The sequence below is a fragment of the Mixophyes fleayi genome, chromosome 4 (genome assembly GCF_038048845.1).
Source record: "Mixophyes fleayi isolate aMixFle1 chromosome 4, aMixFle1.hap1, whole genome shotgun sequence".
NCBI lineage: Eukaryota > Metazoa > Chordata > Amphibia > Anura > Limnodynastidae > Mixophyes > Mixophyes fleayi.
In genome coordinates this window covers 105,651,239-105,678,383 of record NC_134405.1, presented here as the reverse complement: position 1 = coordinate 105,678,383, position 27,145 = coordinate 105,651,239, and the positions used below count along the sequence as shown (strand labels likewise).

Below are 27,145 nucleotides of genomic sequence, written 5' to 3'. Positions count from 1 at the left end.
GAGGCGGCACATAGTTTTTTTTCCTGCTGGAACTGAGGTGGGCCTGTGTACTTTAAATACCAGGGCTGATTTTTAGTCCCAGTCCAGCCCTGCAAGGAGGTGTCAGGAGGCTATGTTAGGAAATCTTTTGCCTGCATATATTCTCCATACATCAAAAGGAACTTTTTTATAAATTCATATTTGAGAAAGACCCTAGACATATTTAGGATTAGTGCAACAAGGCACATGGCATATGTGTTGAATTTATATCCTAGATTATTTGGATTAATAATAAGTCTAGACGTTTTAAAGATTAAATGTAATTGGATATACATTGTGATGGTATTCAGAGTGATTTAAATGACCTAGGACTTCCTCACAGTGTGGTCTGTGAAACCAAATTCTGGTAGTGGCAGTTTTAGAATTAAGAGTAAACGTGCTATAAAAGGGGATTTAATTATTGTTAGATAGACCTGGTGGTATTGTAGTAATTAACCCCTTGTCACACACGTCACATAAGCTTAACTGAGTCCTGTGTTTATGACACTGCCCATATGTAAATTGGGTAGAATAATAAATAATAAGTAATATAACCAGTTTCCATATGGAGACTGGCTTTCAGAATAACCAATTGGAACTATACGCGTAATAAATTAACAAAAACAACAAAAGAAAATTAATATTTGTTTGTATATGTGTGTATAAACAGCGGTCTGAATGTGTTCTGCTTAACAGCTTATATGGCTTCACCTAGCAGATTGCTTTTAACATAAATGTGTCTCAATATTAATGAAAAAAAACTTTACTCATAAAACAAGTAAGAAAACAATAGATTATCTAGGCCTAAACTTAGGAATTGATAATTTCAATAAACTATAGTCAAGCATGCATTTTAAAAAGAAGAACACAAAAAGTTTTATCTACCATCCAAATTTACCTCTACCACCCAGACCTATCCCCTTGCCACCTCTCTCGCATCTCTAGTATTTTTGCTATCCCCTCTTGTATGTCCGAGCATTTTCTCAAACTTAACATGTCCAAAACTGAACTTCTCTTCCCCCTCTCCAGGCTCCCCCCACCTACCCTCCTCTCCCTATGCATTGATAGCACTACCCTCTCCTCTGTTTCTCGAGTCTCCTCCCTTTCCTTCCCTTCACACTTTCAGGCCCTCTCCCAATCCTGCAGCTTCCACCTTTACAACATGTCAAGGATGACCAGAGCCGTAAATTAAAGTTTTAGCACCTGGGGCGGAAAGAAAGATGATGCCCTCCCCTAGCCCACAATTTTAACCAAATTAATCTAAAATATTCATAAATTGCGCCCCCCTTCAGCGTTGCACCCTGGGCGGTTGCCATTATTGCACAGCTTCAGTTATGGCCCTGTCAGGATCATATCCTTCTTCACTTTGGACACAACTCAAACTCTCACTAGCCAGTCTCTCTCCACTGTAATCCAGCCTCAATGATGCTGCTCGACTTACTTTCCTATCTCATCACTCTGTGCTGGCCTCCCCTCTCTGCCAGTCACTACACTGGCACCCTGTCTATACAATGATGCTCGTTAGTATGTTATTTACAATTGTTTTTTACATTGTAAGTTTACAGTTAATATAGTAACAGTGTTCTCCCCAGGACCTATTTCCCAGGTGTTCCACCTGGCTGTATTTACTTGCCACCCGGCTCTTGGATTCCAATAGAGTCCTATTATAATAGAACAAACTATTGTTTGTCCTATTAGAAAAGGCACTGAGCAGAGTATAATAGACTACTGACCACTAGTCTGACCAATCCTTGCAGTCAGTTGAGGCAGGTGTGGGCAATAATCTTCAACATTTTTCATTATTATTATTGCGAAGTATTACACTGCCCCCACCTGGCTACTTCTTAATGCCACACGCCTGGCAAAATTTTCTGGGAAGAACACTGTACTAAGTAAGGACAGAATAACAAGTGGATGAACAGTTCGCACCGCATCCAGTCCATGCATCAATGATCGTCAGCCCCTTTTACCATTTAAATTAGTCTCTATTTAAGCAATGACTCTTACCATAAGACTGGTCACTATAGCGACACTCTGCCCATAGTACTTTATTGGCCTATTAGAACGATGCTAAATTTTATAACTGTGCCCATTTGTCTCTATGGGGTATAGATTAAGTATATAATTTTGCATATAAACTTTTTTTTCCGATCACAGTGCTCCATGACACAATTATGCAGGGTGTGATTAAGGGTTCAGGCCAGGCTAATACACAGTAGGTAAAAGTAAAGTATCCTTAATCTAAAATCTGGTTTCCTTCATCTTCCAACATTGTCTATGTTCCTGTATTTTTGAAACTCAAGCTCCACTTGACTTTTTTAAAAGGGCCACAGCAACTTTAGTCACTCATTCGTTTTCATTAAAATCAGTACTGTTTAGCAGAACAGAAGCACGAACGAGCGCTACTTAGGGTGAAAAGGTCAAGGGGTTTGTCAAACCTGCCCCTGTCGCCATTATTGTCTCTTCAACTCGCTTATTACTTAAAGACTCATAGGGGTAAAGGCATCAAGCTAACAATTTCCGTCAGGTTTGAAAAGTGGAGATGTTGCCTATAGCAACCATTCAGATTCTAGCCATCATTTTGTAGAATGTACTAAATAAATGACGGCTAGAATCTTATTAGTTGCTATAGGCAACCTCTCCACTTTTCAAATCCTCTAGAAACTCTAAGCTTGATACATTTACCCCATAGTCTTCAGCGTTTACCAGGGGAATTTGTTAAGATTAAAACCTTATATCATTTTTTTTTTCATATTTTCTTTTTATTAAGGAAAACAACTATTCTCTTATATTTTAAAATTAACTTCAGTTTATACGTCTTACTGCTCTCTCTGTCACAATTTTGCACTCCCAAAAATGTTGAGCCCCTCCCCCTACACAAATGTGTTGGGCTGTAGCCTGCATAATGGATAATCAGGCCCTGCATTTATGTTAAAAGTGATCCTCTTGGTGAAACCATATATGCCATTAAGCAGAACACATTGCACTGCTGTTTTTATGCAAACATGTACACGAATATCCATTTTTTAAATCTTTTTTTCTTTTTGTTCATTTAGAACGCTTATAATTCCGATGGTCAGTCTGAAAATCTATCTCCATACGAATGCTGGTTATATTATTTATTATTATATTTCCCGATTTACATATGGGTAGGTATATATACACAAGTTCCCACCACCATAATATCATTTGTCCAATGATAAGCTTTTATAATTTTACATATTTTAAGTATTTTTATATATGGTCTTAATAAAAGTTGTTATTTTTTTAAGCTATTGCAAAAGTGCGGCCATTCTGAGCATCTGTTTACTTCTAGGAACCTTGTGTCCAGATAAATGTTTCTAACTGATCAAGATTGTATTGTTACCAATGTGTCTCAGAAGTCTGGTGAGATTGTCATGCAGGTAACTTTCTTTGATTATTTATTCAAGTAGGCTGCATTTATTCTATATATATTTATTCTATATATATATTTACCTGACAGTACTACACCATTAGCACTATTTGTATCACTAGCCTAGGGACTCACCTACAGGAGATGCCTTGATGCTGGCAGGTGAGCTTAACCCCAATATAGCTATAATGTGTACAAAATTCTCCTTTATGTATATATGCTGACACATTTATTCTTGAATATACTGTTTCTGAGTGCCAGACAACAGATTATATATATATATATATATATATATATATATATATATATATATATATATATATACACATACCCTATTTTTCCATGTATAAGACGCACCTTTTTCCCCCAAATTTTGGGTCTAAACACTGGGTGTGTCTTATACAGTGGTAGTAGCGCTTACCCTGTCAGATGCTTCCTCTGTCCGGTAAAGTCTTCTTTCTTCTGTCCATTCTGATCCTGATGCTGAAAAATCGCTTACCGTCCTCTTCACGATGACTGAATGTGGTGCGTGAACCGCAGTTGAACGCACACTTCCGGTTTCTGCATTTGGCATTTGGCCAATCAGGACTTTGTCAAAGTCCTGATTGGACATCCGGTCATTGCGAAGAGGATGGTAAGCGACTTTCCAGCTTTAGGATCAGTATGGACAGAAGAAAGCAGACTTTACCGAACAGAGGAAGCATCTGACAGGGTAAGGCAGAATTAGCAATATGGTTAGAACTCAGTCTCTCCTCATTCAGCTTCAGGAAAAGCTGGTAAGGATCCCTGGGGTTATGTATCGAGAAAGAGAAGGGTGGGTGCCATACAAAAAGCCAGTCCAGGCCTTCTTATCTCCCAGTCTCTCAGGAGACTAATCAGGAGTTACACCTGCAAGGGCTGTTAAAAGGCTGCTAGGCAGTTCAATGAGTCTCTCATTATCTGGAAGGAGGTCAGACGGCTCCTGAGAGAGATTGTAATTTATGATCTGTAAGTTCTATTGTTTTGGTGTATGTGTAGGGGCACCAGGCCCCTCACTTTAGAGAGGGAGTATCTGTGTACTAGTGAAAAGCCAGATTTTGTTTATTTTCATGCTAGTGAAGGATATTTATACTGAAGCACTGGACTGGTGTGATTTATCTGGCTGAAGAGCAGCTGTCTACCCCAGAGAACGGTAACCCCAATATGTTCTCATGACATATGTGTATGTGTATATATATATATATATATATATATATATATATATATATATATATATATATATATATATATATATATATAAAGTACAAACAAAATGGTGTTGGGGCCTGCAAGAAAACACAACATGGAGTGCAACTTTTCCAATTAGCTATTAAGTATAGCCTCATTTGATAAAGACTCACAAGCTCAGTTCTGTAACTGTACAAAGACAAACAGATAGTGATGACAATGATGCTTATAGGCAATAATACTTACTTCCAGTTAATGGATGCAGATGGTCTTCTAACACAGGTAAACATAATATTTGGGAAGCATATTTATCCATAACCATTGCGGTTTTAAAAAATTTTGCCTCCAAGTCTGCAAAAACATTCAGGTCAAGGGGAGCATTTTTTAAAAGCTCTTCACTTATTATGCCCAATGAATATTTAGTAACTGGTATAGACTCTTCAGGAAGATGTTCATCTAGAAAAGGATATTCCGGCCAATCTGTCTGTTCAGCAAAAGAAGAACAAAAAAAATGTCATGTTGTATAGTTCTATAGACCTGCAACCCAAATACATGTGAATAATAATTACATCTGACTATATAAGGGCTTCTGCAAATTGGTGTACCCTTGATGCATTAGTCAGGTCTTTATAGGATGGCAAATGGTTAAAACTGCATGTCATCAAGCCAGGGAACCCAAACGGTATTTGCCAGGACCAACCAATAGATAGTGTACCTGGGAATAATTGGCAAAGACTGTGCCAAGTCGGTGCTTGCTGACTATCTCCAGACTATTACTTGCCTTCTGTACCATGGGCATGGGAGCATATTTTCACACCCAGGCAACAGAGTAAAGATTACTTAAGTTTACTTAACAGGAACCCCTAACAGAGCTATAGCACTTTTATGAATGGATTAAATTAATCAAACCATAACAGCTGTAACAGTGAATATAATACAATACCAGTCTTTTTATAGCCAACCTTAGGATATCCATTTCAGACTCAATCCACTGTTGGCTATGCTCTTCTCCCGTCAATGCTGGCATGGCAGCGGTCCTTCTTTCAGCAGGCACACAGATCCAAAGACCCAAATGAAATGAGGAGGAACAAAGATTTGCAGGTCCTCAAAATCCTTCGGTGCAGCTTCCAGTTCTTGATCAGTCCAATAGAAGCCATAACCTCTCACTAGTCCGGACAACAAGCTTCACAAGCTAGTGAACACCGAATCTCTCTTTTGGTCTCCAGGAATGATATTTTATTTCGCTCTGTTTCCCACACTTCTGGTTTCTGGTTATAGGTATGGAACCAGTTCTGTTATGGGGTCATGACAACTGTTGATCTCACTCCTGAACCTCTTACCAGCGTTGGCTCCACAGAGTCGGGAGCCTAATCATATGATTAATTTAGCTCTGGTAAACTCCCTGAATTAACCCCTTCCAGTGTTTTAGTGACATCAAGAGCTCCACACTTAATATCACTTCCTGTGTGTGTGTGTTAGCTTGCCCTCTGAGTGCATAGTCCCGCTACCAGAAGTTGCATACTTAGTGCACCTATGAAGCAGGCTGCTCTTGGATGAGTCTTGGTAGGATCAGTATGCCCACCGGGTAGCCACAGTATTTTAACAATCATGAAAACACAGTAAAAACAAACAAGATGCATACAGGGCAACTTGGAGGGAATAATCAGAGCAGAGTGAGTGCCCGCATGCTTATCCTTTCTTTAACATGCCCGCTAACCACCTCTCTGAACCTGGGGAGCAGGGGCACAAAAGGAGTAAAAAATACTCCTGACCAACAGAAAGGGCGGCGGCTGTAGTGGCGGACATTACAGATACTTTGGGTGTTGTGCATACCTTGACCGAAGAGATCAGTGATGTTTTCTATGTATATTTTAAAGATGCTTATGTGTCAAGAGCTGAGTACTCAGACTTTGATTTAGACACGTATCTGGCGGCTGTTTCTTTACCTAAATTGAGCGCAGATGGTAGAGAAAGTTTGGACCTGTCAATTACTGATGAGGAGATTGTAGCTGCGATAGCCTCGTTTCCAAATGGCAGGGCTCCGGGCATGGATGGGATACCCATAGAGTTGTATAAGAAGCATCTGGGGTTCTTTGTGCCTTGCTTGAAAGATATGTTTACAAGCTTTAGAGATCAGGGATGTGTGTCTCCGTCTATGTCTGAAGCCCTTATAGTTCTTATCCCTAAATCGGGAAAGGATCCCTTGTTTCCAGAATCATACAGACCTATATCGCTATTGACAACAGATACTAAGATTTTGGCAAAAATTTTGGCGACACGTTTAAATCGGATAATTAGTGAGATTGTACATCCTGACCAAACTGGTTTTATGCCGGGGAAATCTACGGCTATAAATCTGCGTAGGCTTTTTTGCCATCTGCAGTTGCCCCACCCGGTGGAGGAGGAGGCGGTGGTGGTGTCGTTAGATGCTGCTAGGGCCTTTGACTCTGTGGAGTGGAGGTATCTGTGGGCGGTGCTGTTGAAATTTGGGTTTGGTCCGGTTTTTATTCAATGGGTTCGACTGCTATACTCTTCTCCTACAGCTAGAGTCTGTGTAAATGGCTTTGTGTCCCGTCAATTTGTTATGGGCAGAGGTACCAGACAGGGGCGCCCTTTGTCCCCCACTCTATTTGCCTTGGCCATAGAGCCGTTGGCATGTATGATTAGAATGCAGTCAGATATTACTGGATTGAGGATGGGCTGCAGGACGGACAAGATTGCCCTTTATGCAGATGATATACTGCTCTTTTTGTCATATCCTGATAAATCGCTGCCAACTTTACTCAGTGTGGTCTCAGTGTTTGGCAGGTACTCGGGGCTTTTGATTAATTGGGACAAATCTAGTGTAACACCGATTAAGGGTGCTTGCCCTATGGGTCAAGTTTTGCAGACTCCTCTTAAATGGATCCCGGTATTTAAATATCTTGGTATCTGGATATCTAGTGATATGGGTCAATATATCCAGCGTAATGTCCAACCTCAGATTGACTATCTTAGGAGCCGGATTGGGGTATGGAAGCAGCTGCCACTGTCGGTCACAGGTAGAATTAACCTGGTCAAAATGATAATCCAACCAAAGTTTTTGTACGTTTTGCAGCAGTCACCGGTGTATATTCCTCATAGCACATTTCGATACATTGAACGTCTCATGGCTTCTTTGGTGTGGGCAGGCAGGAGAGCAAGAGTTAAGCTTACTACTTTATATCGTTCTCGAGGGTCGGGGGGTTTGGCTTTGCCGAATCTACGGCTTTATTATTTTGCTTCCCAGTTAACGCATATTGAGGTATGGTTCCGGTCGCGGTTGGGTGTAGATTTGCATGATTTTTTAGTCTCTGAGACAGGATCTAATCATACACGTGTGCAGTTTCTTCTGGCTGGAAGAAAGGTTGGGAGGGACCCCCCCTTGTTAATTCAGGCCATGAAGGTTTGGCGACTGTCAGCCCAGATTGGGGGTGGATTGGATTTAGATCTGTGCACTCCACTCTGGGATAACTTGGATTTTGGAGAAATGATTAGGATGGAGGGAGCTGGAGCCTGGCGAATCTACAATATAATACAGATTGGGCAACTGTATGAAAATGGGGTATTATATTCATTTGAGCAACTTCAGAGGTTATATGAGCTACCTAGGGGTTACTTTTATAGATACTTGCAGTTAAGACATGCTTTGGCCTCGCAGTTCCGGGGAGCTGCCCCAAGCTTTAGTGCAGACTCCTTAAGGGTGCAATTGTCCAGGTTGGGCCAAAGACGGCAAATCTCTTTTTTGTATTCAATATTGGTGGAAGGATCTGGTGAAGGGGGCTTGCCGGAGCTGCGATGCAGGTGGGAGGAGGATTTGGGGAGACTTAGTGACAAGGCATGGGATATGGTGTTGTGTAGCCCGAAAGAGGTCACTGCATCAGTCAGATTTCGCCAGGTCCAGTTTTTTCTGTTACACAGAGCGTATCTCACCCCTCTTCGGCTTTCTAAGTTTAGTGGGGGTCAGAGGGTGTTGTGTCCCAAGTGTAAGAGTGAAAAAGGAGATTTTTGGCATATGCTCTGGGAATGTCCGCTGGTTTCATCCTTTTGGGGAAAGGTGGAGGATTGTATTAAAAGACTGGAGGTGGGAGTGGTGACCTTGACTCCAAAACTCTCTATATTTGTTTTGGGCTTAAACAAAAAAAACCGTAAACTTATTAGACTGCTTATCAACACGTTACTTATGTTGGCAAAGGTGGTGATAGCTAGAAAATGGATGGCACCTGAAGGCCCGACTTTGAGTAGCTGGATCGACCTTGTTAACGATACAGTCGGCCATGAAAGGTTCATGTACACCAGCAGGAACCTAGAGGATAAGTATGAAAGAATATGGTATAGGTGGAGGATATCCCCATATGTTACAGAAGGGTTGAGGGAGGTGGAGCTCTCCTAATTAATGCTCGGGGCAGACATCCAGCCGCCTATTGTTGAGTCATTAAGGTCAATGATTATATTCTGTATTATCAAAACTGTAATATTATTTCATTGCATCTTGAAATGGTGGGATGTGTACATACCTTGGCTTGTATATCTGAATGTCAACGTTTTTTCTTTTGTGATACTATTATGTATGGTTACTTGATAATACCTGTAACACTGTGTGGGTTATAATTGGGGATTAAGTCCAATGTTATGGGCTTTTTTGTTGTTTAAAATGTTATAAAAAAAAAAAAAAGGAAAATGCAATAAAATTTTACCTGATTTAAAAAAATACTCCTGACCAAAGTATATACTTTGTGTGAAACGGGATGCATTCATGGTGGACCTGGATGATGCTCATATGCAACTACCATTTTAAACTATATTCCTACTGTTGATTTAAATAATCTAACATTAATATTAAAGACTATTTTCAGTGTACAAAAAATCTATTCTAGAAAAAAGCAAATAGGAACATGTGTTGTAAACTGCTCTTTTCCTGCCTAGGCGATAGAAGAAAAAGATCCAGGACCTACAGTGCAATACAAAACCAGTTGGTGGTGGAAGCAAATTGCCGGCATTTGAACATCACACGCTGCAGAGTGTTGATCCATTCTACAAGTCTGTATTACATCTAAATGGAGGTAAGCGCACACCTGTATAGGAATTAGCTATCACAAGGAGAAGGTTGAACCCTTGTCATATTAAAATGTTTTTATCCAAATAGTGTTTGGAAATAAAGACTATGTTTTTATCATAATATCGGAGTTGGAACATGACTGCTGTGATTATCGCTTAATATTGAGAATTTTCTCCCATAGAGAAACTCTTGAATAATATCAATTTACCACTATCAAAATGAAAAGTGAACACATAATAAATTATTAATTGGGAGCATTGAAACTTTCATTATCCCATGTTCAAGAAAATCCAGATAACAAGCCAGAGGTCAGGGCAATCAGCAAAATAGCAAGTTCCAGGTCAAGCCAAGGGTCAGCAAAGGTAATACAATCATGAGACGGGAGACTAACAAAGCAGGTCAGCTAACAGAGCGCTGTAACCGGCAGGGAGCCCTCCCTGCCTTAAATACATTGATGCAATTATAAGAGAGGAGGCACAAAGGCTCACAATCAACCTCAAAAGGCTAACTAGGTGTCTTGCGCACGCGCCCGGCTGCCTGACATGCTGCGTAACATGCCGGGATGTGGCACTGTCATAAAAGAGCGTACTGGACATTGCCATTGTAACAGCCGTCATGGAGGGAAGTGACATCCCAGGGTTTTCATGGTGACAGGGAGAACTCTGAGTCGCGGCGGCTCAGGGCACCGCCAGGGCTTGTGACCTAAGTGCAGATTTGCACTAAATTTGTTAATTTGTCATTTCATACTTTAAAAAGCACCACCTCTATGCTAATAATGGTGGAAGACAATGAGTAAAACAGTTAAGCAATTATACTACAAAATCCAAAAGCAAATTAATTTGAATATGAGCACTGCTCTCTCTCCTAAGGGAATATTTTACTAAGTGGCGGTTCCGACAAACTGACGATTCTCTGCGCTTTACCATCATTTTTTTAAAACAGAACCCAGTGGCCTTTATCTTTAATAAAATTGACATTTTAAAAAATAAGGGCAAAGTTCTGAGAATCAGTGCCTCTTAGTAAATATATCTCCTAGTGTTTTCCTTACATAATTATGTAAATTTGTTTGTATTAGTTTTGTACTTATGTTATTTTGTTGTATGTTTTAGCCCACTATGTACAGTGTTGTGGAATCCTTGTGATGCCTTATAAGATAATTATTATTAGTTGAAAGCAAAAACATTTTTCACAAAGTTAATCGGGGTTATGGGCTTAAAGAGGATAACAAATCTGTCTACATTACATTAATGAAGATTCTTGTTAAAGATTTTCAAGTACTACATTTTAATAATTTTGATAGTCCAAAATATAAACAAATATACATTTCTTGTGGCCACAATAAATGAGAAATGATAGAACAGTACAGGGTAGGCATCCTTCCTACTGCTTCTGGGCTACAAATCTGAGCCACTGATGCAACTCAAGAACAACTGTATACCTTCACAATACAGCGCCAATGTTGCAGACTCTATTATTCCTAATGCTTCAAGATAAATGTACAGCTTGATAAATGAATGGTCCCATTTAAGTTGTATGCATTGTAAATATTCCTTTAAGAGCATACCAAAGAGCACTAGAAACACTTAACTGGCTTTGCACCTATGTAAAGTATACAGTTTATATTCTCTAAAACTTAAAAGAACAATGATTTTATACATGTACATGAACTATGACCAGCCTGCAGTAGGAGGGTTCATAATACATATATATATTGTTTAACATTTTAGTTTATTATGTGACAGGAAGCTTCCCAATTATGTGACAGGAAGCTTCCCTAAAATTGCTTACCAGGCATTGAAAGTCAAGAAATTCCTCATATGTAGTTGGTGGGTTCTGCATTATCTACAATTAAAACAGACTGAAAATCAAATATAAAGCTTATAATTATCTAATGCAAAACTAATCCCATCAATGTATACAAATATAATAAGACAGAATATGATGTATACTTCAAAACCAATGATTACTTATCCTTTTACAAATACTTTATACACTACAAGTCATACTTTAGCTGCAAGTAAATACTTTAATAAAACAGTAAACAGTCTGTTTGGGAGCAGTTCCCACTGAAAACCGTATCTGTGCCTTTAAAAACTGTTATTCCCAACTTGTCCTTAAAGTGTCTATTTATCAAGAACCCTCCATAATGAAGATTGCTGCTTATTGCAGAGATAAAAAAAATATTCACTTGTCGGAATTTACAACGAAAATTGTCACTGGGGCAGTTGAGCCAGTGACAATGGCCGGCAGCGGTAAGAGAAGTCTTACCGCTCACAAGGCCAGCCTGATGTCAATCTGGGGCAAAAATGGGAAAAATGCTTTAATTTAACATTTTTGTCCTGTGAGCACCCATGACTACGGCTATCATGAGAATGGCTTTAGCAATCGGAGGAGAGCTCTGGTAGATAGGCTTCACCGGAGATCCCCGGCAAAAGCTACCAGAGGTGCCTGGCAAAAGCTACTGCCACTGATACAAGTGTTATATAAAAGGGGTAGAAGAAAAAAAGGCAATATTAGCATGGGGAGTCACAATACATAAATTTAAATCATTGATATGACAATTAAAATGTTATGATGTAATGGAAGACATACAGGGCGACATAGCTGGTCATGAGGCTATTCAAATTATCTAAAATGCAGGCTTAAATTGAAGTAGAAGAAACTGAGTAGGGGAGCAGAGGTAGAGGAGGAGGGCTTGTAGGTATGAAAGCAAGCATGAGATTTATGGGCATTTATGAAGGCTTGGAGAATGGATCATAGTCTAATTGGGTGTTACAGATGTTCCAGTGAGCAACACAGGAGAAATCCTGAAGACAAGAGTGGGAAGAGGCAATCAGTGTGGAGATGAGGACATGGTCATTGGCAGAGCAAAGTGGGCATGAGGTAGTGCATGTGGAAATGAGTTTGGATACGTAGGAGGAAAAGGAGTGGTAGAGGGCTTTGTAGGTGAGGGTAAGAAGTTTAAGTTGAATTCCGAACCAGTGTAGGGATTGGCAGACAGGGCTGGTAGAAGTAGAGCAGAGAGATGAAAAGGAGTTGGGCAGCATTGAGGACAGATTTAAATGAGGAGAGACAACAGAAGGGAAGGTCACAGAGGAGGTTACAGTAATTAGTCCGATTGGTGACAAATGAGTGGATGAGAGTTTGGGCCAGCCCTGGAGATATTACGTGACACTTTATAAGACCACTGGTCTAACAATATAATAAATATTATGATGCAAGGCCAATAATGAATGAACATGGGGCTTGCTTTGGGGTTATATATGATGTAATATTGTGCTAATTGCCCAATATTGCATCATGTATAGTCAGCACTAAAATTTGACTCAGGGTTGCATTCACTAAAACAATGGCTTGAGGAATCTTTAATTTTCTTTCTAGAGATAATACACAATAAGATGATTGTATTCTGCAAAATGCTATATAAATTGCACTTCCAAAAAGTCCATTCTCCTGAATTGGAGGGTCTATTTTATGGATGGATGGCTTATTTATATAATCATGGATGAAGGAATTAAATGTTTGGCTGAAGCACAGAAGACCGTAGGCTCTTAACGATCATTGCTGGGTCCTGTTTTGTGTGATACAGTCAAAGGTGAAATAAATATGGAATGTAAGAGAATGCAGGTCTCACTGCAGATGTCAAAAAGATCTGTACCAAAGTGATTACAGTGTATAGGTAAATTAAGAAAACTTTTTATTAAATCTTTTAGTACCAATTCTTCTTGTATGTGTAATAAATCAAAGCTCTAGTCCTCAATTTTCATAAGATTTTATGTAAAGTGAAAACTTATTGAAACCCATGACACTCTCTTGGTCCACCAACCAGGAGGGCTGGGATGTTGCGCACTGAGAAATGCTCAGAGGGGTGTTTCTTATAGAGACTCTCTTCTGAGTTCTGATTGGTAAAGGTTTAAAGCAAGTTTACAATTTTTCTTAGCACTTCTCATGTATCTCATTGGTTGAGTTTCCAACCAATCAGATGCATGGGAAACTGATGTGAAAATTTGATTTTTCTTATTCACACTCTCTGATTAATTGACACTTTTAAAAACACCTATAGGCAGGAATAGGACATGTTCAACCTGCCCTTCCTCCAGGTAACCTCTTTTTACAAAATATGATATTGGCTATAAATGATTCTTTTTTATTTTGACACATTGACGGTCCAGTGTACAGCTGCTTATTAAAAGACACTTGGAATCTCATTGGCATGACCCATGTTATCAATGCACTTTTTCCCATTACTTTGAGCCAGGGACAAGTTTGTTCCCTGTAATGAATTGGATGACTGGTTTTCATATGGAAAACTCTCCAAAATAACTGTATAGCATAAAAATATTTTTTTTTAAAAAAAGGTATAAAATTAAATATAGTACAGTAATACAGTATTTTTTTCATACTTTCAAATGCCTTCACCGACATTTAATTCTTACAGAACTTTATGAAAAAGTTGAATATAGTGAGAAGGATTTAAATAAGTTGTCTTACTTGGTATGTGGCTTGTCTATTAGACTAAACTTTAGACACACTGCTTTTTGACAATTTGCAGTTTAACAAAATGTTATCCCATTTGTTCTGGCATATTGATACACGCCTCATTAACTTGCTGTATAAAAGAGAGTTATTAAAAGGTTCTTAAAAGCATTAGACGCCTTGAGAATTGTCCATATGTTTACATACACTTAAATAGACCTTCTGTGTTTATTTAACATTGAAATCCCAGTTGATTTATTCTTTCTATTTGCATGTGTTTTACAGTAAGACATTGAGAATGTGCCAAGAAGGAAAAGTTCTTATATAGTTAATAATTGGCAAATTATCATTCTATAGCAAAGGTTTTTTTTCTCAGTCAAAATTATATTTTAACCAAAGTCTAAAAAATATTTTTTTTATTTCACAGAAATCTAAATTATTTCACTAATAGTTAGTCTTCCTCTTCATTTGCATTACAGGACTTCATTAATGATATATAAATCATAAGTTTTTAAAAAGAACCTATATTGATTGTTTAACCTTTAATATATTCTATAACAATTTGGTATAGAAAAGGTTTATTTTTTATTATTTAGCTTGATTTTACAAATATGTGATTGGAGGCAAAGAACGGATTGTAATAAATCTCCGATCTTTGCAAAGCACAATTTTACACAAATAAGTAAAGCGTAGCAAAACAATTTTTTGAGCACTGAATGGGTTCCCAAAGTTTATACTACACACCCAAAATGTGTAGCAAAAGAATTATTTTTTTTATTATTGCAGTACCATGTCAGCCAGAAAAATCTATGTGATGTTGAATACTTTTGTGTCAAAAAAGGCAAAAGCATTCTAGGAGTGATGCCTTTATTGGCTAACCAAAATCATTTTTTATATTTGCTAGTTTTCAGAGCACAGAGGCCCCTTCATCGGGCAAGTTTTCAAATGAATGACAGAGAAGGGCACAACATTTAAGAGATGTTACATCAAGCAATTTCTACAGGGGAGGGGGGAAATACATCATAAAGATAAGCTAAGTTAATAAAACTGAGGTTTTCGTTATGGATGGAAGAGTAAAAGTCCTAAGAGTTCAGAGATCTGGAGTCACTCTTCTGTGGGGTGTGAAGTGTGTCCATGTAGTGGGTCATAAATCCAGGTGTTAGGTTGAGTCTTTGAGTCAATGACTGGAATGTTCTTATCAGCTTGAATTCCCAGGTTTTTCTCTCCGTGTCATTTTTTTAAAAAAACTTTCAGTATTAAGACTTTTAAATTTGTCATACTGTATCCTGGTCCAGAGAAGTGTTTACCAATAGGGGTGTCCAGTCTTCTTTATTGTGTGTGTGTGTGTGTGTGTATATTCATCCTGGATTGCAGTTTCTGCTTGGTCTCCCCAATGTAGATTCACTGTATCATGTACACCACATTGGAGGATGGACATGAGAATGTGTCAGTGATTTTATAGTCCCGTTATGTGTTGGGTATGTGGACTGTGTTTGTTAGTAAGACATAGGTGCAGGTTTTGCATTTTTTGTTTTTGCAAGGGAAGGTGCCAGTCACTGATGGTGATGAGAGGGCACTGCTAATGAGGAGATTTCTTAAGTTCGGAGGTTATTTGTATGAAAGGAGAGGTAAATCTGGGAATATTTCCTTCAGTCTATTGTCTTTCTGAAATATGGGCTGAAGATCAGCAGCAATTTTCCCCAAGATTTTCATGTGGGGATTGTACGTTACCACCAGGGACACCCTGCTGTTGTCCTCCTTCTGTTTGTAATCCAGGAGGCTACTCCTTGGGATTCTTGTGGCTCTGTTCGTCTATAACTATTGGATGGTATCCTTGGTGTAGGAAAGTATTCCTCAGTGATAGCAGGTGTTGTTTTCTGTCTTCACTGTCTGAACAAATCCAAATGTATCTCAGAGCTTTGCTGTAAATGATAGACTTCTTTATGTGTCCTGGGTGAAAGCTGTTTCATCTCAGATATGCTGGGCGGCCTGTAGGTTTATGATAGACTGATGATTGTATAGCATTGTTTTTATTGTATAGGGTCATGTCCAGGAAATGTATCTGAGATCGTGAGTAGTTAAGTGTGAGTCTGATGATAGGGTGAAACTTGTTAAAGTTTTTATGGAAAGTCAGCAGCTCATCTTCCAGAGCCAGCCCAGATTAGTAGCAAATCATCAATATAATGGAAGTATGCTAGAGGTTTCTTTGTGCAAGTTGATAAGAATTCCTCCTATAGATTAGCCATAAAAAGATTAGCATACTGAGGTGACATCTTACTACCCATGACACTTCCCATACACTGCAGGTATATGTCTTTTTCAAAAGAAAAGTAATTCTGATTGAGTACGAACCTGCTCAGCAGCTAGACTGTTTATTTGAAGGTAGTGTTGGCATGCGGCTATGCCATTCTTGTGGGGTATGGTAGAGTACAGAGGCTCCACATCCATAGTTGCCAGTATTGAGCCTTCTAGTGAACCCAGGGCTGAAAGTTTGCAGAGAATGTCGGTGGTATCCTGGATTTAACTAGGTGTACATCTCACCAAGGGTTTTAGAGCATTCTCTATCAAGCCAGAAATATTTTCCATTAAGGTCCCAATACCAGAAATCATTGGTCTCCTTGGATTGCCTTCTTTATGTAATTTAGGTAACATGTAGAAGGAACCCATTTTGCTTGATGTAACATCTCTTAAATGTTGTGCCCTTTTCTCAGTCATTCATTTGTAAACTTGCCTGAAGAAGGGGCCTCTGTGCTCTGAAAGCTAGCAAATATAAAAATTTAATTTTGAATAGCCAATAAAGGTATCGCTCCTATAATTATTTTTTTTCATTTTTGACACGAAAGTATTCAACATCACACACCCAAAAGATACACAACAGAGAAACAAACAGCGACAAACAATTTTAACATTTTATAATGTAAATAGGTAAGGATGGTTGCAATAAGGATAAATGAATCCTATAACAAACTATTTTTTAGCCTGGTTTATACGGTCAATGTACATCATCAGCTCACTCGTCTGTGAAGCTCATAGGTACAAAAGTTGTATGAAGAAAAATGTTGAGTGCATTAACGTAGGAAAAAATAATACCACGTACTTAGCTTTACATGCATGAATATGCTCATGAAACAACCAAAGAATGCATTCTAATACTTATGGTGTGGCTCCTTCCTATCACCCGGGGGGCAGGAGCTGCCCACAATGTGGTTGACATGGAGGCAGCATCAACTGGCTCAGGAGCATTTGTGTAACCATTTAACTGCAGAAAGGTCAACTGAGTTCCCCTCAGGACCTATAATGGAAATCTTCAAATTCAGAAGTACTGTAAAGTTATCCTCTTACTTCTGGAGGGTGATCAGAGTTGGCTTTGACCAAGAGCACTGGAAGCTATCATGACTCCCAAAGTACTTTTTACTGATAATCCACTTATGTAGATCGCTGACCATCTCTTATGGATATATTTACTAAACTGCTGGTTTGAAAAAGTGCAGATGTTGCCTATAGCAACCAATCAGATTCTAGCAGTCATTTTGCAGAATGTACTAAATAAATAATCACTAGAATCGGATTGGTTGCTATAAGCAACAGCTTCACTTTTTCAAACCTGCAGTTTAGTAAATATACCCCTTAGTGTCTGCTATAGAATACTGTAAGGATGTTCAGTCAAAAACGCGTTTAGGTCAGGAGATGTGCTAAAAGCACCTTCTGCGTGACACAGAAACTGGAGAATAGTGCAGAATCAGAATTACTCGTACATACTGCCACTCTTAGTGAGAACCCAGGATCAGATAATGAGACAAAAAAATAGGCAGACAAGAAAAGAAGAGGTCAGGCATAGAGAAACACAAAAAAGCACAGAGAAAGAGAAAAGAGGTACGCCATGGCAACATGGTAGCAGAAAAGCAAATAATAGACATTAGGTGCAGCAGAGAACTACAGACAATGGGTCCGGCAATAAAAGAAGACTAGAGATAAGGGGTCACATATGAAAGGAGAAGGACAATAAGGGGCTGCATATTTTCTTTTTTGCCCTAAACCTTTGCCTGGTAAATCAAGGTGGGCATGGGGAGAAAAGAAAAGGACAGAAAGACTCCAGAATCTAGTGCAAATATGAGAAAATGGTGAAAACAAAAGGGGCAGATATGAGGCAATAAAAGACAAGAGGAAGAGGACAGGGGGAACAGCAGACAGATGAGATATAATGAAACGAGTGTCAGATATAGAAAAAAGAGCAGGTGAGACTATGAGACATAAGACTTGGGAAAAATCGTAAACCACAGAGGGGCAGATAATGATGCAAAAGAAGGCAGAGTCCCTAACACCCCAGAAAATAAAGGCAAAGTTATATGTGTATGTTTTATGTGTTTTATGTTGTGTGTGATGATTCTTATTAGGATTGTGCAAATATTATTCTGCCAGTTGGTAGCTGCTGTTGCTGAAAAGAAAAGACCTGTTAGTGATTGTCATACATTAATAGTGCTCTGAGCGCCTCACATTCAGTGTACATTGGCAAAAAATTGGAGTTCATTGAGTTGTATGGTGTATGTAGTTGTATGTATGTAGTATGATAGTGCAGCTTAATAACCGTTCAAATTTTCATGCCTCCAAACTGAACTAAAAATACATAGGTATAGATTCAAACTTATGAGTGGGCCAAGGACACTGTTCGATGGCCCTCTTAGTTGTGCTTTCCTCCCATGTAAAATGTTCCTGGCCCTCCACTGAATAGAAACAGCTTTACTAGATTTCCACAGAATACTTTGGTGTACTCAAAAAGGGAGAGTAATGAGCAGATTAAAAAAGTAGTCTCACCACATTAAACAATAAAAAGAAAAATTAAATCTATAAAAAAAACATGTTTTTTCCCCTTACTTTTGTCTATATAGCTCAGAAAAGTCATTTAGGAAATATGCAATCATACAAAAGCCCTATCTATCCCTAAAAAATATATACAACTTACATTGTTAAACAAAAAAAATAATTTCAAATAAAAACCTTATAAAAGTGGCTGGGTCATGTAGGTGGTAGAATCTTCTGGTCATGAAATGGTTAAACATTGCCAGAATGACGATATGACGTATTTACAAGGTATGTCCAAAAACTGAACTATTGCCAACATATAAAAATAAAAGGTAGTCCATATTTACAAAAACAGATTTACAGAAACTAAATGTTTCTGTAATAGAGAGAAGCCAATATACGAACCTAAAAAAAATATATGCACCAGTAATACATTTATATCTTAAATGTGCTTGTTAATCCGTTACTTCAAAAGAAACTGCAACAACATGAATATTGTGAGAGTGAGAGCTCCTAAGGTTGCCCTGTATGAGGACAACATCCTTCTTGCTATCATCTAACCTCATACTTCCCTAGCCTCATAATGTAAAGAACTCCAATAATAACTTTAAAGTTAATTCAGATGAATCGGATATTTCTGGTCACAACTTAAAGCCAGAAGCTCCCAAGCTTCTTAAAGAAAACTGTAAACTACACTGGCAATCACATATAATCAAATATCTGGGCACTTACCTGACTAGATCATACTTACTCAATTTACTCAACAAGAATAGAGGCTTTAAAATATAATTTGCTTGATTCGGATAAACTGCATCTTCCGCAGATAGGCCGAAGAGCTGCAATCAAAATGAATGTCCTACTAAGGTTTTTATATCTATTTGCTCCCAGTTAGAACACCTTCTTAAAATATCAAAATCTTAAAGAAATGTACATCAAAATGTTTCTGGTGCCATATCTAGAATGTGGATAGACAGAGAAATAGACTTAATTTGGCTTCTCTCTTCGTACACTTCGTTCTGGTCCAAGCCTAAGGAGAGGACACCATTAGCTCAATTATCCTCCACATTACATTTCTCACTAGCTATATGGGACCACTGCATACGTGTCTTTCAGCTGATCTCTGCCAGAATGACCCCTCTATGGAATAATTCTGTCTGGTCTCGCTCATAAGACATTTGAAAGGTGAACAAAATATAATATTACATTTTTACTAGTTCCATTTGCACTAGAGTTATGTGAAGTTCAAGAACGATTCCAACACCCCAACAAGTTTCTTTTAGTATCTGCAGATTGGGCACTTATTTACTTTTGTAGCTACATCGCACACCCTGATTTTACCTTATACACTACTTTGACTTTATAGATCACTCTCTAGGGGTCTTATCTCGGTATTTTCCCACTTGCTTCACAACCACACGTTAAAAAGCCTCTTGAACTCAAATGGGACTAGAACATAGGGGAGACCCTAGAACCTGATGAACAAATTCAAATCAAAGAAAATGTAGCTAATAGATCAATATGCATTTGAATAAAGTAAAACTTCTATAAGCTTTTATAGATATGGTAACTTTTCCCCACCCGGATATGTATGATATATCCAAACTTGTCAAACCTCTGCAGGAGATATTGTGTTACTCGAGGGGACACTCTCCCATGTATGGTGGAGCTGTCTCAAATAAGCCCATTTTGTCAAGAAGCTCATCATCTCATCAGGACAATCACTGGTGTCCAGCTTCCTCCATGTCCATAGTACTCGCTCATGCCATGTGTGAAACTGGACATTATCAAACAAAAAGCTAAACACGCTGGACACATATTGAATGCTGCTAAATATCTAGTGGCTGTCAACTGGCAAAGAAATGACCCAACTACTCATTAACAAAGTTTGGAAAATACATTGCCTGGAACATATAACTAATATAATATATAATTGTCCTAATAAATTCACTAGCACTTGGAAAGCCCTGGCTACCTTCTATCGGACACATACTCTTTACCTAGCTAAAATTCACCCTGAATATATCTCTTCTAATCTTGAACACCATTGGCTCCCTTCCTATTTTACCCTTCCATTTTTCCTGTAACATGCCCCTGCCCTCTTTCTCACCATCATTCTTAAGTTTTGCTCTCTCCATACCCATCTCCCATTTTCATATGTCAAGATTTGTCATGTAAATGTCGCACCAAAATTGATATTAAATTGATTCTGTATCCTAAGATTTGCATGTGAATGTAGTTATCTTATTGTTCTTCTAGATGCTATCAGAAAATATCCCCACTCTTTCCCATCCCGATTCTCTTCTGTACCCCCATCCAAATCACTTAGGAAAACAATAAAAAAATTATATTAGAAAATAACACTTCAAAGTCCATGCTACTATAACCTTAGGATTACCCACTCTTGCAGGGAGGAAAAGCTCTGTGGCCACAGGCTAAACAAGGAAGGTTACCATAACACTATGCTCTCCACCATTTGATCTCATTTAAATATCTTGTTTTGCAAAATAAAATCACAATTTTTATAATAGTGTAACACCAGGTGCATAAGTGCCCCTTGTTCATATTCAGCAAGCAACCCCCCAATCCGCACAGCCAATCTTAACTGCAAATCAATGAATGTGCAATTTTGCATGAATAGGGGATGATGTTAATGTGCGCATTCACAGAACTACACTCATCTAAGGCTTGCAAAGTCAAGCAGCTCCATTCCAATGGATATACAAATGTGTGTATGTATATTACATATATATATATATATATATATATATATATATATATATATAATGGCAAAGAGGCTTATTTGCCACACGTCTCCAATAGGAAAACAGATAAAAATCCAGCTATTTTCAGGAGCAGTCTGCAGACAGGGTTAAATTCCCTCTGGGTACTTCCTCTAGCACGTGCACGCACACACACACACAAGTGTACCACATGGGTGTAGTATTTGGTTTGTTGTGTTGTGATTTGTTTGTAGTATATATATATATATATATATATATATATATATATATATATATATATATATATATATATATATATACACACATACATACATATACACACACACACACAAAGTATAACTGTAGATTTTAAGCTTGCAAGCAGGGTTCTCTTATCATCATCATCATTTATTTATATAGCGCCACTAATTCCGCAGCGCTGTACAGTGAACTCATTCACATCAGTCCCTGCCCCATTGGCGCTTACAGTCTAAATTCACTAATATAGACTCACACACGGACACAAAGACAGGGAGGGAGACAGACAGAGAGGGAGAGACTAGGGTCAATTTTGATAGCAGCCAATTAACCTACCAGTATGTTTTTGGAGTGTGGGAGAAAACCGGAGCAACCGGAGGAAACCCACGCAAACACAGGGAGAACATACAAACTCCACATACAAACTCCACACAGATAAGGCCATGGTCGAGAATTGAACTCATGACCCCAGTGCTGTGAGGCAGAAGTGCTAACCACTAGGCCACTGTGCTGCCCTACAAGTGTCTCTTGCATTTTGAGTATTTAAAACAACATTAAATATATGCAAATATGCCTTTCAAAGTAGGTTGTGTGCAAAATAATTATCTTTTTCCATTGTGTTGGATCCATGTGACTTAACTTTTTGTGAAAGGTTTTTATTAGCTCTAGTTAATAGGTTCCACAGGTCTCTACAGATTCCCCTTCTGGCCCTATCTCTCAGCGGGTATGTTTTATGGGGTTTTTTTTTTGTCAAACAAAGGTGCAATATTTTGATGATATTGGGGGCAGCCTTAGTTAAACATGTTTAATAGAGCAACAAGGCTGTTTCTAAAATACAGCTCACCACCTTAAGAATTGTAAATTATGGTGTCCATACACAGGATTACCAAGACTCAGATGTCAATACATTTGTGGGCAAATGGAAATAACCGTTCACTTGTCTCAGGCCAGTTGGAAGTGGTCACTATATTGTGTGTGTGTGTATATATATATATATATATATATATATATATATATATATATATATATATATATATATATATCTATATCTAATATATAAATGCTTAGTGGCGTCTGTGTGTGGAAAAAAAAAACAAGTTGCAGCGCCACCTGTTATACACTGACCTACTAAATTCTTAGTGTGTGTGGAAAAAAAAAAATCAAAGGCTGAAATTTGGTAGGGCTCAAACTCATTTTCGTGAGGTAATTTTACCTCATGAACACACATGTGTAGAGACGTGCGTTAGTGTGTGTGTGTGTGTGTGTGTGGAAAAAACTATTTTCTCAGAAAGGGCTCATCCAATTGACCTGAAATTTGGTATACTGACACTATTTGACAAAAAATTAGAATAGTCAAGTCAGTTAACTTTTATCATCCCCCCTTCCCCCCGTGGGAGGGGTAGTAAAGGCTAAATTTACGAGTTGAGGGGTCAAACTCATTTTCATGAGGTAATTTTACCTCATGAACACACATTAAAAAGGGAGCTTGCGTCGGGAAGTAACGATCTTTCCCTGAGGAGGCCTGGGCTAGGCCCAAATGCATGACAAGAACCTTTTTAAGACCTTAAGTATCTTGATTTGACTAGAATGCATGAGTATCATGCACGGGTTAACTTGTGTATATATATATATATATATATATATATATATATATATATATATGTATGTGTGTGTGTGTATATATATATATATATATATATATATATATATCTATATCTATATCTATATCTATATCCGTTCTCCCTATGTTTGTGGGGGTTTCCCTCCCACAATCCAAATAAAACATACTGGTAGGTTAATTGGCTGCTATTAAATTGCCCTTAGTCTCTGTGTGTGTGTGTATGCTAGGGGATTTAGATTGTAAGCTCCAATGGGGCAGGGACTGATGTGAGTTCTCTGTACAGTGCTGCGGAATTAGTGGCGCTGTATGCATAGACGATTGTAAAATTTAACTGACCTGTTTACTGGCAATATATAATTTAGTGCTGTGACATTACCTTTTGTACATATGTATGCTTTACATTATGCTATCTTAAATTTAATGGGAAACGAAATGTATTGTGTACCTCTGGTAAGTTCATATTTACATAAAATCTTGTAGCTTAATATACATATCTGCTAAGGACATTCACAGATATGTATATTAAAGTCAATATTGGCATTTTGTTTAATGGTCCTTAAGGCCCAATACATGAATTTACTAGTGTTGTGCAGGCCCGCCATCAGGGGGGTACAGGGAGTACTGCAGTATGGGGCCCAGCAGCACAGTGGTGCCCCACCAGCCCAGGGCCCAAACAAATTTATTTGGGGAGGAGGCATCCACAGTGAATTAAGGGAGGTAGCGGGCACCATTTCTAGGCAGCAGCTTCTCCTGAGATGTGAGAGGTGATGTGGGGAGAGACCTCCGTGCGTAATTAAGGATGCGCTAGTGGGCTCCCATGTAGGCAGCATGTCTGCCTCCACTCCCAAGATTTCAGGGCCCCACAGCTGCCACCATTTGTTCCAGTCCCATCCCCCTAGGTGCCTGGTCCCAGACAGAGAGCCGTGTCAAAGCAGATCGACTCCCTTCAGTATTGCAAACGTCATGTAATTAATAACGTCACAGCGCTGTCAATAGAAGGGAGCCGAAAGGAGACAGCAAGAAGACGCAGAGAGGTAAGTAAACTACTGCAGGGGTTCGATGGAACTGGGGATGGGGGGGGTGACTGTAGTGAATCGGGGGAGGCAAATGTTGGCTAGAGAATAATTTTAAATGAGGGTGGGGTGAGAGAAGGAAGGAGGGGGCCCTGCCTGTTACATTTGTACTGGGCTCCACAATTTCTGATGGCAGCCCTGGTGTTGTGATTAGTATCACAATGTCTATAACTGAGTCTAACCCATTATATGCAGTGTGAGCATACCCACTCATGTTACTAGCATGAGTGCATTGCATAGTTTTGTGCTTCTTACCCTTGTCAATATGTAAAAGATACTATAAAATCTGCATCCCGACTCTTACCCCTCTGGCTGTATGTATTACCCAGTATTGTCTTATTAATGTTTTTCCCAATTGTAAAGCGCTACGGAATTTGCTGGCGGTATATAAATAAATGTTGATGATGATGAACTGTAAGTGTAAATTTATAAATGGCAGTATGGAAATTTAAAACTGACGGTATGGAAAATACATTGATAAGTTACAACTTTAAAACCACTGATAAGTGGAGTGAATAACATGAATGATCTACTTACACTGGTATCTGTCAAGGGGTGGAATATATTAGGCAGGAAGTGAATAGTCAGTTCTTAAAGCTGATATGTGGGAACAAGAGAAATAGGGAAGAGTAAGGATCTGAGCGACTCTGACAAGAGCCAAATTGTGATGGCTAGACGACTGGGTCAGAGCATCTCCAAAAAGGATGGTCTTGTGGGGTGTTCCCAGTATGCAGTGGTTAGTACTTACCAAAAGTGGTCCAAGGAAGGACAACAGGTGAAAAGGCAACAGAGTCATGGGCGTCCAAGGTTCATTGATGCACATGGGGAGCACAGGCTTGTCTGTCTGGTCCAATCCCACAAATTGCTGAAAAAGTAATGATGGCTATGACAGAAAGGTGTCGGAACACACAGTGTATTGCAGCTTGGTGTGTAGCCGCAGACCAGTCAGAGTGCCCATGCTGACCCCTGTCCACCAATGAAAGTTCCTACAATGGGCACGTGAACTGGAACATGGAGCAATGGAAGAAGGTGGCTGTCCGCGCTCCAGCACCGTGATCCTCTCTCTCTTCCGGGTCGCGGCGGCGCTGTCACGTGACAGTCGGGGCGGGGAATTCAAACCTGCAAACCTACAAAAGACCTGCTCTGATGCCTGGGCAGCGTCAGGAGCAACTTCCTATGTTCCCTGACTAGGTGCTCCTCGTGTGTCTCTCTGTGTACCAGTTCCTTGCAGACTTCTCAAACATTCTCTCCACTCCAGGTGTACCAGACCCAGGCTTGCTGACAACGTATTATCTTCACTCCACGTATACCATACCCCGTCTTGCTGACTTCGTATATATCTCAACTCCACGTGTACCAGACCCAGGCTTGCTGACAACGTATTATCTCTTCTCCAAGTGTACCAGACCTCGGCTATCCTGACACTACCTTCCAGTTCCAGTGTTATTGTGGGCTACCTCCTAGATCCTTACCTCTAGAGGCAGACCAGTGGACCGCGACCTGCGATCCTCCGCAGCAAAGCCCATCCCGCCTTGCGGCGGTACTTGGTGAATACCAGGGGGTTCGTTAGACTATGCACCACCGGCCGGCCAGCGCTGATCTAGAGTAAGGCAAGTACTCCATATTTATTACCTACATTGCTACATTGTTGTACACGCTACATAATTGTTACAGTTTGCTCTGACCAAAAATATGGATACTTCAGGAGACCCCTCCCCTAGTGATTTGCTCCAACACTTATTAGGAAGAGTAGAAAAACAGGAGTCCAATCAGGATCAGTTACTAAAATTTTTACAAGGACTATCAGCCCGAATGGATACCTTGCAGACAACTTTAGCGGCATCAGGGATGGCATCAGCTCCCGATCAGGCTCCTCCAGCTGCTCCTTCACCTGCAGGTGCAGCCTAATCTTTGCGTATTCCTAACCCACCTAAGTTTGATGGGGAACCTAAGTTATGTAGGGGATTTTTAAACCAATGTGCTATACAATTTGAGCTTCTTCCTGGAAACTTTCCTTCTGAAAAGGCAAAAGTAGCATATATAATATCCCTCTTGTCTGGTCAGGCTGACTAAGGTAACTCCTGTTTTTTCTAAGATTAGTGCTCAACTGGGCAACCCCCAATTATTGCAAATTCATTACCAAAGTTTTTCAGATGTCTTCTGTGAACAGGAAGCTACTAAACTTCCACCTCATAGGAGTTGGGACTGTGCTATTAATCTTCAACCTGGTAAACCTATTTCTCCGCGGTCGCATTTTTCCCTTGTCTGTTCCTGAGACCAATGCAGTATCTAAATACATTCAAGAAAATCTGAAGAGAGGATTCATACGAAAATCATCATCTCCAGCAGGGGCAGGCCTCTTCTTTGTAAAGAAAAAGGATGGGGGCCTTCGCCCTTGTATTGATTACTGTGCCATCAATTCTATCACGGTAAAGAACAGATATCCCCTACCTTTGATCTCTTTGATCAAATAAAGGGGGCCTCTTTTTTTTTTCTAAGTTG

General features: G+C 39.2%; 2 protein-coding genes across 5 annotated transcripts in view; one reads left to right on the top strand and one right to left on the bottom strand.

The window, feature by feature from the left end:
• Positions 1–27,145, top strand: part of DTWD1 (DTW motif tRNA-uridine aminocarboxypropyltransferase 1) — an 83,543-nt gene that overhangs the window by 4,347 nt on the left and 52,051 nt on the right. For 2 of the 3 annotated variants that reach the window (XR_012691262.1, XM_075207967.1), the window contains exons 2-3: positions 3,335–3,422; positions 9,563–9,699. Coding sequence is in view for 2 of the 3 variants with exons in the window: in XM_075207967.1 (XP_075064068.1) it covers positions 9,694–9,699 (6 nt within the window). In the remaining variant the exon portion in view is untranslated. The remainder of the gene's footprint in view (positions 1–3,334; positions 3,423–9,562; positions 9,700–27,145) is intronic. The other variant, XM_075207968.1, reaches the window with a different exon arrangement.
• FAM227B (family with sequence similarity 227 member B) overlaps positions 1–27,145 on the bottom strand; it is a 408,110-nt gene that overhangs the window by 356,941 nt on the left and 24,024 nt on the right. Inside the window, exons 2-3 of one of the 2 annotated variants that reach the window (XM_075207965.1) lie at positions 11,484–11,553; positions 4,865–5,102 (exon numbers count right to left, since the gene is read on the bottom strand). In XM_075207965.1, coding sequence (XP_075064066.1) covers positions 4,865–5,102; positions 11,484–11,534 — 289 coding nt within the window. In that variant the 5' untranslated portion in view covers positions 11,535–11,553. The remainder of the gene's footprint in view (positions 1–4,864; positions 5,103–11,483; positions 11,554–27,145) is intronic. The other variant, XM_075207966.1, reaches the window with a different exon arrangement.